At 43.7% G+C, this 18,415-nt stretch overlaps 1 protein-coding gene across 2 annotated transcripts in view; it reads left to right on the top strand.

The window, feature by feature from the left end:
* The window catches only part of RETREG1 (reticulophagy regulator 1), a gene marked incomplete at its 5' end in the record, with an annotated part of 72,200 nt that extends 56,710 nt beyond the window's left edge, over positions 1-15,490 (top strand). For both annotated transcript variants that reach the window (XM_084260529.1, XM_084260530.1), the window contains 6 exons: positions 1,725-1,851; positions 3,646-3,730; positions 5,091-5,228; positions 7,060-7,124; positions 8,179-8,305; positions 11,200-15,490. In XM_084260529.1, the coding sequence (XP_084116655.1) occupies positions 1,725-1,851; positions 3,646-3,730; positions 5,091-5,228; positions 7,060-7,124; positions 8,179-8,305; positions 11,200-11,711 (1,054 nt within the window). In that variant the 3' untranslated portion in view covers positions 11,712-15,490. The remainder of the gene's footprint in view (positions 1-1,724; positions 1,852-3,645; positions 3,731-5,090; positions 5,229-7,059; positions 7,125-8,178; positions 8,306-11,199) is intronic.
* Between the last annotated feature and the right edge of the window lie 2,925 nt (positions 15,491-18,415).

Here is an 18,415-nt window from a genome sequence, read left to right as displayed (position 1 = left end):
TTCTTTGTAACAGGAAATGAGAGACATTACCAAGTTCGTATCTTAAAACATAATGGTGCCTTATCAGTAAGAAAGAACATTAAATGATAGTTAATAAACTACAGTACAACAAAGGTAGGTTATATGTGTGTTCACAGTTGACAAGGTATACAAAAGCAACCTGATAGCCAACTTTCAGCTGAGAAAAGTCCAAGTGCTCGTGATGGCTTTAAACTTCTACAGTGCGTGCCAGTAAAAATGACTAAGCAATCTGCTGACAAGGATAATGTTAACTTGGAAGTTTTTAATCACTACAGGTATTTTTACAAGTGATGATAGATGATTTTTTAATTTTTTTAGTATTGTGTGCACTAAAAAAAAAAAAAGTATCTTGTTATTCCTAATATTAGATGTTACTTTTGAACACTTAAGTTCATATGGGATAAAGTTCAAACAGCAAATATCTCATCAGTCACTTACTGATGCTTGCTGAAATTTGAGTTGTCCCAGGGAAGTGTCAGGGAGCATTTGCATTCTGAACAAGCAGCATTGTTAACAGGGCCTTGTCGTGTGTCAGTAGCTAAACAGAAGGGAAATACTATGGAAATAGGAGTTGGCAGTTAATGTGGCAGCCTGTGGGTGTTTGTCCTTACCGCTGCACGCTACCCCTTGTGTGGGAACCTTTGTTTCATAATGTAGTTTTTGATTTACCCTGTAATGTGATCTGCCTAGGCAAAACGGTGCTATCAATGCAGTGATGCACCGGGCATTTAAGGGATTATGTATCCCAGTAAAACAACTGGGGGATTGTTTATGCCTCCCTTGTGTTCACTGTGATCCAAAGTGTGTGAAGGGAGCAGTGAAGGAGGTGGAAGATGGCTTTGTAAAACTGAGCGTTTGCAGGGTGGTACATCCCTGCTCTGTGCCAGTTTGATTTGCGTTGCCTGGCCTGCCTAAGATTTTCCTTTGGTTTGTTGCTTCATAAACCTTTCTCTTGTAGGTCTTTATTCTACTCCGAAGAGCTGTACGATGTGATATAAACTGGATGTTGTCCAAACTGATCAGTCCTAAATGAGATCCATCCTCTTTCTCATGTTTTTCAGCAAATTCTTTAGTACAGTTTTGAAAATTCTATTAAAAGGACTGAAGAGTTATAAGCTAAGCTTGAGAAACACTTCTTTTGATATCAGAGAGAAATAAAAACTTTGTAGGGAAATGAATGTAAACATCAAGACTTCAAGATCAATTTATTTTTTTTTTCTAAGTTGGATAACAATTCGTTAAGGATCATTGCAGTTTGCAGAAAAAAGGCGAAAAATAGAAAACACACAAGTATTACATGTATGTAATTAAATGTGTTAATAGGCATGGCCATTGTGTGGCAATGGAAAGTACTGTGGTGTGTGTATATATATATTTTTAAGATAAAATAATATTAGAAACAAGTTTGGGGTGGTTTAATTTAGGTAACAGCTGTGCATTGAACTCTGTGTAGAACAAATAAGCAGTCATTTCTTCTGTAATGCTTGCATGGATTGAAAATTGCTACTACTGAGCAGATGGGGTTTTTTTTAGTAAAAAGATGAAATGAGCCCAATATAAAATACGTGGAAACAAGCACTGGTTTCTGTAGCATAGCAGCAGCCTTTGGGTCACTAGAAGCTATAGCTTTGCAACTAATGTTTTAAGCAGTTTCAACTTCCAATACGAGCTATAACCAAAGTTCTTGGATTTGTTTTATTCAGCTGGAAAGTCATCAATTCCAAGCAAGACTACAGACCCAGGATAAATCAATGCATTTCAGAAACACTGATGAATTTATTTGCATTTCTTCAAGAAATGTCCCACTTCAAGGAACAAAACCCTGGCAAGGTAAGCACTTCTGGGTATGACCAATACTGTTCGATACTGTTTAATAAAAAGGTGAGATCGATGTTTACAATACAAACAAGCAAAAAATGAAAAATAAAATGCACATAATGATACGCTCAGTCATGAGTTTCTGCTTACTTTTTCCAGTGCAGAAGACAGGGAGATCATCTGTGAGCAGTGCTGCTCACAGTAAAGTTTGGAGCAGTACAGTCCTTCCCCTTACAGCTGCTGGAACCCCACCAGTTCTTCCACAGGAAGGAAATGTAAAATGTAACTTGATAAAACTTGGAAAAGGAGAAAAACTATACAGTTCCTAAATATACATGTTTTTTTCCAAGTATTGTAGTTTTCAGAAAGAGATGCACAAGTTATTATATGATACAAGAGAATCCTTCAATCATAGAATCATATTTTATTGTGGTAATTTTTCTTCCATACAGCCATGGTTGGTTGTTTTACTGGAGAACCCAGTTCATGAAAAGACAACCAAGAATAATGTTTCTTCTTTACTAATAAGAAGCATTTTATTATGGAGTTCTAGCCAAAAGTGAAGCAGCTTTCTTTTCCAGATGAAAATATAAATAAAGTAGAAGTACATCATGGAACTAGTAGATTTCATTTTGTATATGTCTTGATATAAATACAAACATTTAAAAAGAGTTTAGGAAGGTGGGTTTTTTTTCCCTTTTTGATCGCAATTAACTGTGCCACATAAGCTCTCATGAAAACAGGCCCTTCAGAATTAGCAAACTGGAAGTAGTGCCACACTTCATTAGGACTTCAGACTGAAAATACAGGTGAGCAGTAGGATGAAATACATTTCAAAGATGAATAAATTGCACAAGAAGAAGTTACATGCTCAGGAAAATAAATTTTTATTTAAAGGAAGTAGATGGAAACGTGTATCAGTACACAGTCCCAGAATTTTATCATGTAGTAACATGACACAGTAACTGTTTGTTAAGATACTCACATGCTGACATAGAAAAGCTAAATCAGACAGCAGGTTTTCCTTTCTTTTTCCTTTCCTCATTCTCTAGGCCATGTAATTATTTCACTGCTGTAATCACAGGCAAATTGGGCATCGATGCTGTGTGCAAAATTGATTTGAATGAACCATTTATTCCAGTGCACCTCCAAAAGCAGAAAGGTTCTTTCTGTAAACTCACAGCAGCTCAGGTCAGTGCTCAGCACCGCGCAGCTGAGACAGGTGCTGTTTGTCTCTGTCACAGCAGAGAGCGCGACTCCAGTGCTGTACTGGAAATTCAGCTCAGCCTCGTCCTTACGGGGCTGCTGGAGCAGCCAGCAAGTGAGAGGAGAAGGCTTGCCAGCATGTGAGAGGAGAGAGCTTCACAAAGCAGTGCAGAAGGGGAGGGAAATGTACTCAGCTTAAGGATGTTTTGCCTTTGTAAGCATGCAGCAAAGGAGGCACCGTAATATTTTGGTTAGTGGGTTTTCTTCCTCTTTAGCCTTTTTTTGTGTAATGAATGTGAAGTAATTTCTGGTAATTTCATCTTGTTAAACCTTATCAGTAAATGAGTAAAATCAGCATATTTTTATAATGGAAGGAGTACATCCTAATTAGCCAAAACAGGCTGTTTGATGCTTATTTGCACTGGATATATTAAAGTATTTCCTAATTTAAAAATAAAACATTAACTTCCATTTTCCACTGCATTCTAGATTGTATCTAGCATGTGTTTTTCTTTTGCAACATGATCTAAAAATTTAAACATTGGAAATATGTGATTCTGTGATTCTGTGATTAATGGCCAATTTTAATGTTTTTGCCAGTTTTGCCTACTAGTCTGCAGTGTATGTACGTTTTTCACTGTCTTGGGAAGTTACATTCCTGGAGTTGTCCTCTCCTATGTCCTGTGTGAGTATAGTCTCTTCTTTAATCATGATTTATGTAAGTGGTTTGGTTTTTCTTTGGTCCCTGTATAAGGAGTATTTTTTAATTTATATAAATCTAATGTACACTTACATGTATATACATGTATATTCATAGATGGAGATGTATTTGTAGGTTCTGACCATGCTTTTTGTCATACAGAAGTCCAAGTTGTTTTCAGTTTGTTGATTATGGCATAATGTTGCACAGTCATGTTTCCCAGGGACAGATACCATATCAGACAAAATGAAGATAACAATGCTATATAGGAGTTATCAGGGCTCACTGAAAGAGCTTTAAGCTGTGTTTTAAGGGAGAAAGGGATAAAACCAGGCTCACCAAAGAGAAGCCTGGGGCCAGCACACCAGTGTCTGAGGGGTGGTGTGCTAGTGAGGTCCTTCAGTCTGCTGTCTCAGTGGAGGTAGGGGACCGAGATCTGTGTGGCAGCAAAGACACAAAGGTTATTGATGTATTAGAAAACACAGAAGCACCAGAAAAGAGTCACATAGTAATTAGGGCTTCTCCCCTCAAAAAAGTGGCGGGATCAGCAGCCCACCAGAAGTGCATCTACACTGATGCATGCAGCGTGGACAACAAACAGGAGGAGCTGGAAGACATTGTGCAGTGGGAAAACTCCAGAAACATGGTAGGGTAATTCGCACAATTGGAGTGCTGGGATAGATGGCTGGAAACTCTTGAGGAGGGATAGGCAAGGAAGGAGAGGTGGTGAGGTGGCCCTCTATTTTAGGGAGTGTTTTGACTGTCCAGAGCTTGACAATGGTGACAGCAGGGCTCAGTGTTTATGGGTAAGAGTAAGGGGTAAGGCAGATATCGTGGTGGGAGTCTGTTACAGACAGCCCAAGTATGATGAAGAGGAAGACATCATAGCCTGTCAGCAGCTGGGAGAAGTCCTGCAATCACTAGACCCGTTCTTGTGGGGGACTTCAACTTACCAGGCATCTGCTGGAAATACAGTACAACAGAGATGTGATGCTATGGGATGTGGCAGTGCTGGGTTAACAGTGGGACTTGATCTTAAAGGTTTTTTTCCAACAATTCTGTGATTCTCTGATCATAAATTGTGCCTTACTAGAGGTAAAGAAGGTGTTGTTTGATATGACCACAGTGGTTATTTTTTGTGATGAATAGGAATGGCTCCTAGAACCTGGATCTGACATTAACAGTTTGTCTGATGTGGGCATTTCACAGTGCTTCTTCATATATAACTAACTGCATTATGTAAAATTAGTAGTTACCTTACACAGAATTTATTTTTTTAAATTAACTTCGTATAAAACAGTGTTTCAATGCAATTTCTCTCTCTCTGTCTTTATTTTTATCACAGTATTGTGTGCCTTTTTATGTCCCTTCCTTAAGTGCAATGAATTTGGACAGAAAGTGTGCAACAAAATTAAGACTGTTCTGATGAAACTAGATTTTGGAATAGTTGAATATATCAACCAGAAGAAAAAAGAGAGATCTGGTGAGTAATTAAGTATAGCCCCAAGTAAAATATTGCTGTATGCAGAGAAAAATGTTATTTGCCTTGCAGACAGTTTGGTTTGTCCTGTGAAGCCAAGTGTAAAGGTACTTGTTGCTTTGAACCTGGCTACTATCCTTCGCTTTACAAGGAGTGATAAAGTATGTCAGATATCTGGGTGTGGCAAAAAACCAAAACACTTGATGGATGGAAACAAGGCAAGACTGAGGGTTCTCATCATACTTGGTTAGATGTACTGCTTGTAGGTTTTCAGAAAAAAACCCTGGTCACTGTAAAGTATGCCATGCTTATCTCTGTCTGGGTAAGACAGATGTAACCAGGAGAGAGACTCACTCAAGACCGCAAAATGAGTACCTTTCAGATGCTTCAGTAAGAGGCTGAGCTCTGTTCCAGCATCTAAGTCCACCTTGTTTTCACTCCAAACAGCAACAGGAATTTGCTCTCTTCTCCAAATTCTAAATAGGCATTTAAGAATTACAATAGAATAGTGGCTGCAAATTAAGCAAAGTTTTAACAAGAAAGAGGACAAATCAGTTTAAAATGAAATTTCACCCCTCTCACCTGAAAACATGTATAACATTGGAAATGTTTAGATTTTAAGTAATAAAGCTATTTCAGGAAAAATAAGTAGGTGAACAGTGTTATCTTTAGCTTGCTGTCTGGGTGTGCCACAGGTTTGGTAATTAAACCTTTGCAGATAGCCACATGACATGCAGATAGCCTGCCTCTTAGTATCACACCAGTTGATTTCATACCTGATTTGAAACGTGCATTTCTTCTAACAGTGAGTGTAGGGCTCTTTGTCAGTGAGGTTGTTATTAGTATCATACACTGTGCTGTTCCTACACACAGTGAGAGGAACCATCCACCTATTCCCTTCTCCTACAGATCGTGCAGTAGTTGTTGGAAGTAAGGAATAATGCACTGAAAATTTTCTTTCACATTTTATTCCACCCTCTTCTACTTTTAAGTGAAACTGGCAGAAAGATCAGGCTCTTTTTTCCCAGATTTCATAAGCCAGTGCTGGGAAAATGGCTGAGGGGAGATTCATTCCTTCCTGCAGCTCCCCCTCCAGTGTAGTTCAACCCAGACAAGTTCCCTGCCCGGCTTCCCTGCTTGGGTTCACCGGATGGGTTCGCAAACCCTGGTGCTGGTGTAAGAGGGGGAACAGCAAGCTGCAAAAACAGGCAACCAAGAATAATACAACTGTGTTTTCCAGCTTATATTGGTTTAAAGTGTTCATGAGTGCTATTCTCAGATGGAGAGAGGAGAAGGGAACAAAATCTGTGATACCATTGATCTGCCAGGAGCAGCATCCCAGCAGATTTCAGAGGATGCTTCGTATGCAGATTTGCACAGAAATGCTGCGAATGGGGTGCAAAGAAGAAAAGTTTTGTCAATAAAGATTACACACAGTTACCTAGAAAACTGCATGTTCTCATGTAAAAGTGATGTGCTGGGATAACTGCTGCCTGTTCTAACAGTGTGCTACAACTGTGCAGTGTGCCTGCAGCGTGGCTTGAGAGGTGGATCATTATATTATGGTGAGCAACAGAGACTTCGGACACTAAGTAAATGAATGTGTTGGAACCTATTTCAGAGCAATAGTCTCTCACCCACTTCAGCTGCTGCACAATATGTTTGGATAAATATCTGGCCTCTCAGTCAGCCTCTTTTCCCCTCACCTTAGCAGCAAATGGTGTAACTGTCAACAGGTGAAAGCTTACTGCGCTGCCCACGCGCCGTGCACTGTGCACACTGAACCTCAAGGTCACTCTCATGAGTAGCATAATTTTTTTTCTTTTTCTTTCAGAAACAGCAAAAACAAAACCCACAGAAGATGACAGTGAATTAGACATATCAGCCCTGTGTCCTAAGGTGACTGTTTGCGTCAGCCCTAACTTGCTTTTAAAATCTATATAGATAAGGGAGGGTACCTAGACTACTGTTTTCTGTGGAAGACTTTAACCTGCCCAGGAGGCTGTGTTCCTGAACTAAGCACTGTGCTTTAAAAGTCATGCAGTCTCTATCTTTAGGCTTGTACTAATTAACTTTGCATTTGTGACTTCTGGCTTTCAAGGTAATAGTTTCTTTGGCCTTACTAGAGGGTGTGCTGATTTGATATTGGCTGTGGAATTATTTAACTAGAATTTAATAGCAAAGGCAGCTGGTTTTATTAACAACAGTGAAATTGCCGTTAATCTTTATCACATTAAAAGAGAAAGATTTGTAGAAAACTTGTGTAATTTGTCAGATACTTGTGTAATCACGTGTCTGATATTTTTATATTATCGTGTAAATCAGTATATTATCTATAAATACCTTTCTAGATATGTATGAGAACATTCTGATACCTCCTTTCTCTCTTAACGTTCCGGATAATTGTATGGCAAAGGATTTTCCATCATAATCAGAACACTGACATTTAAAAAATTCAGGTTTCTGTGAAGTCTTACACAGTATCTGAATCAGCAGTGTATAGGGCCTGACTTTGACAGTGATCACTTTGTAGCTGACATAATTGAATATTGCTGGGTAAATTCATAAAGGACAATGATTTTGTTTATTTAGCTGAGTTTTTTACTGTCTTATAGATAATATTGGGGGGGTTGACCCACGTTTATGCATTTCTTCACATTTATGCATATTTTGTGTTTTCAGGCTCATTCTGATTTCATTATAGTAGGCTATTACTTTCAGAATGAGTAACTGGAATTTTCTGTGTTCCTTTAATATAACACAGCTTTCAGTTATTAAAAAGAGGGATGCTTCAACTCGGTTATTTTCCTATTTCTACCATTAAAGCTTAAATAAGAGATAATTTATATTGCTATGACATGCAAGAAGCTTTTTCAGTATCTAAGCATTGGCTTTCTCTGGTATTAATTTTTTGAGTATAAGAATACCATGCATGGGACTTGTTTATCTTTAGATCAGTCCTGCCATTGTTGCCAAAGAGCTGTCAGTGTCTGACACAGATGTATCGGAAGTATCTTGGACTGATAATGGGACCTTTAACTTATCCGAGGGATATTCTCCACAGACAGACACATCTGATGGTATGTAGTAGCTTCATCTATTTCATCAGTGAACTGTGGTCATGTAAGCCATCTGAAAATGACAGAGACTTTGAGGATAGAAGTTTTTTGGGTTGGTTTTTTTTTGTTGTGGGTTTTTTTTCTCCCCCTAGAATGAATTAAAAATGAATTCCAGTGTTTTATGCAGTTTTGGATATATCTTGTGTAAGAGCTGTCCTCATCCTAAAAAATAATAAAGTACCTTAGTAAGTGTCTAAATAAATAAGTAGTGGTGTGTAAAATGGACACACTCCATAAGTGCCAGATTCAGCTATCTCTTCCACGAAACCTTTAACACACCTAAACCTTTTAAGTTAGTACCAATGCTTTTGTGGAACTATATGTATAGAAGCTGAGGAATAAAAAGTAAATACTAAAAAATTGCTAAACAGCCAATTAAATAAAGTATTACTAGGTTTTTGTTACTAGAATGCTGATGAAGACAAGTCAGCGGTAAATCTAAAGAAGATGTGAAGACTAGGAAAAAAATTCTCAAGAACTTGTCTTGATCTTGACCAGACTTTTAAGTTCTTACTTTTCACAGACCAGCCTTTCAGTTAGCAGCACTCTGCCTGAATAAAGATTAAGGACAACAGTAGTTTGGTGTAAGCTTATCTGTGAATTTGTTGCTCTGTTCATCTTGCATTTCTCCTCTTCTAGGAAAATTTCACTATAAATGACAAATAGGGGGATATTATCTAATGACATAATACAGACCAAATTAATAAAGTATTTTGTTAATATTTCAAGTCATAAATAGACAGCATTGTATAATCACACAGTCATAACTTGGAATGACCCAGTGTCGTTCATCTCCGCTAACCTCCTGTTCAGAGCAGGTTCAAGTAGCTCAGCATCTCCAGGGGCAGAGATTCAGTATTTCAATGTTTCATCACCTTCATGATGAAAAATGTTTTTCTTAGAGTGAGTCGGACTTTCCCATGTTCCAGCTTTCACTGTTTCATTCTCATCTTCCACTGTGCACCTTTACAAAGAGATAGGCTCCATCTTCTCCATACCATTATGTAGTTAAAGACAACTATGGGATCCTCCCTTTCCCACCTTCTCTCAAGACTGGTAAAGCCCATTCTTGTATCATCTCTTGATATGTTGTGTTCTCCAGCGCCCTAATAATCATACTGACCCTCCAGGGGACTCATTCCAGTCTGTCATTGTTTGTCTTGTACTGGAAAGGTCAAAACTGGACAAAGTACTCCAAATGTGTTTGTTTGGGTGCTGAATAGATGGGGAAAATCCCTTCCATTGACTTTCCTACTTTGTTTTTGCTAGTATAGGTCAGAATGAAGTTGGTCTTCCTTGCAGCAAGGGTGTCCTGTTGATTTGCTCTCCACAGGTCTTCTTGAAAACTGCATTCTGTTTCGTTCCCCCAACTGCTGCACAGGTTATTCCACTCCAGATGCAGGACTTCACATTTGCTTTTGTTGAATCTCATGATGTTCCTTCTCAGCCTGTTCATTTCCTCCAGCCTGTTGAGGTCCCTGCCTTCCAGACTATCAAACACACCTGCCCCACAGCAGTTCCTTTCTGCCCCTGAACTTGCCAGGAGTGCACTCCATCCCATTATCCAAGTCATTAATAAAAACACTGAACAGTGTTGGCTTCAGAGGGACACCACTGGTAACTGGTCTCCAGCTGGACCTTGTATCACTGATAACAGCCCTTTGAGCCTTGCAGTCTAGCCAGTTTTCCACCCACCTTACAGTTAACCTGCCAAGTTTTCTCACCAATTTCACTGTAAGGATAATGTAGACAACTACATTAAAGCCCTTGCTGAGTGAAAAATAAACAACATCCACTCTTCTCCCCCATGGAGCATTCCAGCTAATGGGACACACACACAAGACCAGATGGGATACATCCGAGGACCGGTTCATCTCCCCTCAAAGCTCTGTGCCCTGGAGCCACCACTCTGCATGCACCACAACCCTTCCTCCTCACCTTCCCAGCCTGTTTTTCCTAAAGAAAATGAAGAAAATGACATAACAGACATTTTTAGGATTAATTTCCTTAGCCCTTATGAACGCTCCCATTGCTTGTTTTCCTAGAAAGTAAGTTCAAACTGATGACTTTTAACCTTCTCATTCAAATGCTAGATGGGAATATTCCCTTACGCTTATTGAGGTCTCTTCCACAGGCCGTGCACTGTGGTCAGTATATTTTACAGACAGTAGCAAGGATCATGCCATTAACACCATGGTTAAAATCGTAGCCTTTGATTTGTTTACATCCAGCTTTTTGCCCTCTTGAAAATGCAAAGCTATCCTAGTCATCTGCAGAGTTCCCATTGCCTGTTTCCTGTTTGAAACAAGCGTTGGCCAAGAAAGGAAGAAGTTATAAATTAAGTCTTTACGTTGGCTATATGTCTTTATTTAAACATGTGAACATTCTTTTTAATCTATAAGTGTTTTAAAAGCTTGTAATACATTCTTACACACTTAAGTATTTATAGTTCATATATACTGTGAAGAAAACCATTTGAAGACTGTCGTGACTTTAAACCTGTTGTGACATTATAGATGTTAGGACTTGTATGTGGCTGTGCTGAAGATCCTAGTGGCTTGTTTCATATACAGCTCGGTACCATTTTAAAAAGATGCTATCCCCAGAGAACTTTCAGGGGTATGTTGATACCAGGTGACTTGTGGTGGTAGGTTTATGACCTCAAAACCATTTTATTTTAGATGTAACAGAAAGTTTCTCTGCATTAAGCGTACAGAAGACCACTAGACTATGGATTAGTAAATGTATTTCAGGGAGAACTTACTAAATGCAACTTTACATCTGGCTTGTTTTGGGGGGGAGGGGAAGGCTTTCATGTTTGCTAATGCTGTTTCCTTCTGTTTACCCTGTGACAGATTTTGACCGACCCAGTGATCACGAAGAAGCTTTTGCCAGAGATCTGTCAGAATTCCCTTCTCTGGAAAATGGTGCCGGAACAAATGACGACGATGACTCGAGCATCGGTATGCCCATCCAGCAAAAACAAAGCAAAGAACAAACACATACCAAGGTGGATCGTGCTTCCAGGCGGAGCAAAGAGAGGCCGTCCACTGCAGGGCTCTCCTTGCCTTTGACCAGTGACCAAACCTTTAACTTAATGAGCGGAATTGCTGGGGATGTCATCGCAGCGGCGGTGTCCGCGGCCATCAAAGACCAGCTGCAGGCCGCGCAGCAAGTGGCCTCGCACGCGGTGCCCAGTTTGAGCGAGGAGACAGACACAGAGGAAGCCGATGATTTTGAACTGCTTGACCAGTCAGAGCTTGAGCAGATCGAGAAAGAATTGGGACTTTCACAAGGCCAAGAAGCAGAATCCAAGGAAAAGAAAAAGTCTTCAGGCTTCCTTTCACATCTCCTTGGAAGTCAATAACCTGGGAACTGCAGCTGGTAAAATAGAAGGAATAAAACATAAAACACACACAAAAAAAAATCAAATGCAAAAAAAGAAAAAAAGAAAAAAAAAAGAGTTCTGAGCTGTAAGCTTTAACTATCCCTTTAGATGTATTGTAATCATTTCCCTTATGCAGAGTGAATTAACTGGATAAATATCAGCCGATACCGATAGTTTAATGTTTCTGGTAGTTACACCTCAATGTAATAGCATGGAAATGAATTATCTATCCACTGTTGGGTTGCAGATGACTGTTGGAGGTCAGTTGTTCTCAAGAGTTGGGGGAGAGGGGTTTTTTTTTTATCTTTTTGCCAACTATGTGTTTAGGGGTCCTGAGCCAAATTTTGGACATCGGCAGTTTATTTACTCTTGGTTGCCAACCATGTAATATAATTAACCATTCACACAGCGAGCGTAAGATTGCAATGAGATGAACTACATCTCACCTCCTCCAATCACACCGGCAAGTATGAGTCCCCGCAGGTAGCAGCACGTGTAGTCCACCTGCTATAGGCAACACACACTAACCGGCACCACTCTAGTTGAAATACGTGTGCAACACTTTCAAACAAGTTGATTTCTTCCTTCAGACCTTTGAATGATGTTGGGTATGGTGATGCATTTCCACGTTTTTGGCTGTTTTAGGCTTGTAGAGTGTAAAGTGGCACGCTCTTTGGCAGACCGCCCGCTGCGTTCCTTGATAGGGCTCCGGTCCTTGGCAGTATTGCCCACCTAGAAGTCAGCCAACACATGTTTGTATTTAAGAGTTAATATGTGAACAGAACAACCTTTTTTTTGGGAGCAGGTGAGGGTTGTTGTTGTTTGGAATAGAGGTTAGAGGTTTTAAAAAAAAAAACAAAACAAAATGCTTTTTTTAGATGCCACTTCCTCAGTTCAAGATTCTGTGGGGTTTGGGGGTTATTCCCTCCAGCACAGCTGCCATCCCTTGCAACAAAAGTTGTGTTGCAAGCTGGCTATTTTAAGATAGTTATATGTATTCAGTGAGGTCATTTGTTATAGAAGACATGCAATCTTCTTCTTGGCATCTTGGTTCTAAAACAAGGAAAGAAAGTTGTTTAAATTATTTGCCAGTTTGAACTCCACGCACGCTGAGCGAGTGGCATGGGATCCTAAGCAGGTAACTTAACGTTTTCTAGAGCGTTTTTGTTCACCAGTGACAAAGCTGAATTGTAATACCAAGCAATAGGAATCGAAGAAATAGGAAGAAGTAAAGGTAGGAGTTTTTTTAAAATGTGATGTAAACCATTAGCAAAGTTGAGGGACCATGTCAGCTGCTACTACTACTCGAGTGATTTTCCATTTGCTGGCATTTGAAGAGGTGAATTCTGTCATCTAGGACCCTCAGAAAGTACAGCAACAGATAATAAAAATCTTCCACTAACATGTATGTGTAGGTAAACCTGTGTTTTACAGTTAACTCCATTTTGTTTCTTTTTTCCCTTTTGAGGTGAAAAAATCGGCAGATGGCCAAAAGGAGTGTAGCGCAAAGGAGAGATGCTGAGAGGTTTTGACACTAGCTTTATTGTTGCTTGTGCTTTTGTGTCAGTAACGCCTATTGACCGTGTTTGCTGTCCTTTACCAGTAAAAATGTGAGCCTGTGCCTTCATTATCAAATCCATTACAAAGTAAGTGGATGCTGGATAATAGATCCCACAAGATGCAGCTTTACAACATCTTTAATGTTAAAAGCGAGTTTTCTGGAAATGATTTAAAATATATGGCCATGTCACCTCCACATCACTGGTTGCAGAGTTTCCTTTTCAGCTTCCCCCAGACTGTCCATCCCATTTGGGGAAAAAAAAAAAAAAAGAAATAAAATAAGTTTTTTTGCTGGGAAATGAGTAAGTCTAAAGGCCATTTAAATTTCTCAGACAAGTTAAAAGCCGTTTCCTTGCTGCATGTTTAGAACAATCTACCCAGAAGAGTACAACTTCCAAGTTTCTGATGGAACTTTGTAGGATGCCCAAACGTGTGCTTCCTTGTATTGGGAGCGCTGGTGCCAGGAGGGGAAACACAGGATGAGGAGAGGCAGGAGGGAGCTGAGCTGTGCCATCCTTCACAGGCTGTTCTGGAGGGATGGGTTGGGATGGGCTAACTAGCTGTCAGCCGTGGCATTGCAACAGCGTGCACTTTATTGTTGTTTAACGAACCATAACTGTGGTTGTAAAAGTAAGTAACACAGGGGCACTCTTCTAGAGTAATAGGCTAGATCGAGAAGGAAAAGCAGTTGGAGGGGTTTCCTGGGCTGGTTGTAAATGATCCATTTTCTGGTTTCAAGGTAGAAAAAGAGATCAGTTTTTCTCCACTGCAACTCTGGATTTATTTCATTTTTTCCAGAATGCAAACTCAGACAAAGCTTGAACCTGCAAAATCACTAAAGTTGGGGGTCAGAATTGGTTGCATGAGTGTCTTTAGAATTTGATTTCCCCTGTTCTTGTGGTGGTTGGTTACATTCGAGGCCCTGAACACTGTTTAAAGGGAAGGAGGTGATTCCATAACATTCAATACTCTTCCTCAGGTCCTGACAAGACACTTAGTTTTCTGCAGGAAATTACCTCCTCCCTGACAACCACAAGTAAGAAACGCCTTGTTCGAACATGATACATTCCACTGCCAGCAGTTTGACAGCAGAACACAATGAAAACGTTTCTCTCCTTTGTGAGATCCCATCCAAACAGCCTTCAGTTGGAAAGCCCTCAAGAAACATGTGTTTTGCTGTATTCTGAACAGCAGCCACGAAACAGCAGTTACTTAAAAATGCCCAGCACAGCGGCCCACAGAATCTGTCCTATGAAGCACTGCTCATCGCCTTCCTGACTTCCAAAACTGAATGCACAGGCAGGAAAAAGGCAAGTATGAGGTAGCACGTGGCTTTGAAACATGCTTTCGTTCCATGGAAAACCCGCTTCCTTGCAATTTCCAGTCCAAAGGCTGTACAGTCAGTGCAGAGAGCAGAGCTCAGAGTGTGGATGTGTGAGCAAGTGCCCGTGAGGGAACACAGGGCTGGTCTTGCCCTGGGGTCAGTCCTGCCTGCTGCGTTTGGTGTGCGCTACATGGAGGACACTGTGTGGTTTTGCAGTCGCGTGGTGCAGGCGGGCACCCTCCTTCCCCTGCGTGGCGGTTTCTTCACACATCCCGCTGGAAGGAAGGGGCCGTGGGTGCTGTCCAGTCCTTCGTCCTTGGAACGTTTCCCCTTGTGTTAGTACATCTGAGTGACAGATGGAGCGATTGCCATTTGATCGGTGGCCTTAGGTGTGTCAAGCCCAGCGTAAACGCAGCGTAAACTCCCAGCAGGCGGGGCTCTGTCTGTGTGTGTGTGTGTGTGTGTGTGTGTACTCTGCACACTGTGCACCCACTTACCATTCTTCACTTTGCTTGTGGAAAACAATAAAAACACAAATTAAATTTCTATGCAGGAGGGGAAATAACCCAAAGTCATAGGTTCTGAAGAAATACTCGTTATAGTATGTCACTGTTCGTTGCGTGCTTTTTCCAGGCGGTTTAAGCCTTCTGAAGGAATTCCCTGCAGTCGCCATGGCTGCTCTCAGCACGGGAGCAGCATCGCAGCCCGCGGCCACCACCCAGCCGGGTCACCAGAAACTGGAAAATTGCAAAATGTCTACGTTGAAAATATTTTGCAGCACTTTACTTAGCCTGGTTACTATTTTGTAAACATGGAATTATTATATTGATTGTTTGTAAAACCATTTAATAAATATGTGTTAGTTTTTACCTTTCATCGTATGCAACTGAATGTTTGTTCCCAAAATAGAGGAAAGAGCCCCCACCCAAGCCCCCTGTTGTGGGTTTTGTCCCAGCCAAGAGCTGGGCATCACCCAGCCGCTCGCTCTTTAAGGAGGGGTGGGGTGGGGAATTGAGGGAAGGGTAAAGGGAGGTGAAAGAAAACCAGAGCAACCAAAACCTCGCACGTTGGGATAAGGACAGTTTACTGGGATTGCAGAGAGAGATAGAATAACGGGACTTGACAGCAAAATACACAGGACTGGTGATACACGATGCAGTTTCTCACCGAACTGCACACCTCAGGCTGTACAGCTCAGAGCCGTCCCGGAGCTGGACTGTCCCCAGACTGCGTCCTGGGGCTGCCTGCTCCTCCCCACACCAGCCCCCTTTACCCTGAGCGTGATGTAATCGGCATGGAATACCCCCTTGGCTGGTTTGGGTCACCTGTCCCGGCTGTGTCCCCTCCCAGCTCCCTGGGTTCGCCTCACCTTCTCGTTACCAGGGCAACATGAACAACTGCGCAGTCCCTGAGTACTTGGCAGCAGCTAAACCGTGGCCGTGTTACCGCACTGCTCTCGTCCTGACTCCCCAACGCGGCACCGCACCAGCAGCTAGAGATAAATGAACTCTCTCCTGGCGAACCCCGGGCAGCCCCAAAGAACAAACCCCTTTCGGGGAGTCCCTGTGACTCCCGGCCCCGTTACTGCCCGGCTCGCACCCAGCAGCCCACCACCCCGCCTCTCCCGGCCGCGGACCTGACAAGGCGCAGCTGCTACCCAGCGGCAAAGCCCGGCTGCCCGGGCCGAAGGAGGGCGGGTTCCCAGGAGGAAAACGGGGGCAGGACAGAGCCCCTCGATTTCCCTCCCCTCCCCGGCCCGGCCCGGCCCGCCGCGGCGCAGGCACGGGGAGGGCGGAGCCCGCGTCTCTCACGGGCCGAGAGCGCTGCGGGGCCTCCGCGCCGGCAGGGGGAGGGAGTGGCAGCGCCTCACTGGAGGGGCGGGGCCGGCGCTGCTGGCCGGAAAGAGGCAGCTCGCCCTTCCTGCCCGGCGTGGCTGCTTTCTGCTCCTGAGCCCCAGCGCAGAGGCGGCGGCGGCGGGTGAGGCGTCCTCTGGGCCCGGCGGCGGTAGGTGTGCGCGGCCCTGCCCCGCCCCGCCCCGCCCCGCCCCGCCCCGCCCCGTCCCGCCCCGTCCCGTCCCGTCCCGTCCCGTCCCGTCCCGCCGGGGGCCCTGGGGTGCGGGTGGGCTGTTCTCCCCGCTGCCCGTCGCGTCTGGGGCCCGCGGCTTCCGCCTGCGCCGCGCCTCGCAGCCCGGCCTCGCGTGCTTCGGTCCCTCGCTGCCCGCGCGTTCCCCTGCCCCGGGACCGAGCTGTGCCGCGGGCCCCGGTGTCCGCCGGCCCCTCGGGCCTTCCTGCGTCTCCGCCGGCCTCTTACGGGCTCCGGCTCGCTCTGCGTTCAGCTGAACGCGGGGACACCCAGGCCCCCGCCGAGAGGGCGAGGCCTGAGCCAGAGGCGGGGCTGCCCCCCGGGCTGCCCCGGGTTCTGCTCTCCCCGGCCTCGCGCGGGGCAGGACGCGGCGCTCTGGGTGGGCCGTGAGCGAGGTGGGATGGGAGGGGTGCGGTGGGAGCGATGGGATGGGAGAGGCGCGGTGGGATGGGGTGGGAGAGGCGCGGTGGGATGGGAGAGGTGGGACCTTCGAGCCGCCGGGACTGCTGCGTGCAGCTGGAGTGCTGCGTGCGGTTTTGGGCGCCACAGGGCAAGATGGACATGAAACTCTCGGAGAGTGTCCAGAGGAGGGCAACGAGGATGGTGAGGGGTCTGGAGGGGAAGCCTTAGGAGGAGAGGATGAAGTTCCTGGGTTTGTTCAGCCTGGAGAAAAGGAGGATGAGGGGAGACCTCGTCGTGGTCTGTGGCTTCCTGATGAGGGGGAGCGAAGGGGCAAGCACCCGTCTGCTCTCCTTGGTGACCAGCAATAGAATCCAGGGGAAGAGTATGAAGCTGTAACAGGGGAGGCTTAGATTGGCTGTTAGGAAGAGGTTTGTTACTGAGAAGGTGGTGGGGCACTGGAACAGGCTCCTAATGGAAGGGGTTACAGCATTGAGCTTGGCTGAGTTCAGGAAGTGTCTGGATGATGCACTCAGTCACATGCTGTGACTTGGCTGGGCCTGTGTGGAACCAGGAGTTGGATTCAATGATCCTTATGGGTCCCTTCCCACTCAGGATATTCTGGGATTCTATGAATTGCAGAAATTCCTCCGCTTGGCTCCCCAGGTATAAATGTTTGCGGTTCCAGATCACTCGGTTACCCCTTCTTCTGATATAACAGCAGTTTTGAGGTTTATTATTTTTATTGTCCCCAGGATAATCTAGTGAGTTAGACAGGAGCTACAGTAATGAACCAGATCAAATTGTTCTATCCCCTGAAGCTCCCAAAAGGTGTTTGTGACTAGCAGCAAACATGATTCTCCACAAAAATGGCAGTAAAATACCCACTTGGGCTAGGAAAGGGATAGGGAGCTCTGCAGGTGGGAGGAAAACGCTTCAGAGAGCAGTTGGGATCCCACAGTGGGCAGAGAGGATTTTTTTTTTCCTGAAAGAAAAAGCACCTGTTACACTGAATGGGTGCTTACAGTATTCCAGGCAAATAGCATGGGCGTTATTTTCTGGGTTCAGAGCTGGGGTGCTCTGGTGCTGCGGTAGCATCAGTAATCTCCGGTAACTGTATCACTCTTGTATCTTTTTTTGCTCCTGCTGGTAGGTAGGGAAGTGCTGTTTGCTAATGCTGGTGCTTAATGCTGTGTGACATCTGTATCACTTGTGCTGCCTTAGGTGGGTGCTGTCAGGAGGCTGGGTTTGGGGGTTTTTCTTTGCCATAGCCACTTTTATTTACCAGGCTATTTCTTCCCCTCCCTACTTTCCAGTG

This window comes from Gallinula chloropus (assembly GCF_964237585.1).
Source record: "Gallinula chloropus genome assembly, chromosome: 2".
In the NCBI taxonomy this organism is placed as follows: domain Eukaryota; kingdom Metazoa; phylum Chordata; class Aves; order Gruiformes; family Rallidae; genus Gallinula; species Gallinula chloropus.
This window is presented reverse-complemented; position numbering and strand designations above follow the sequence as displayed.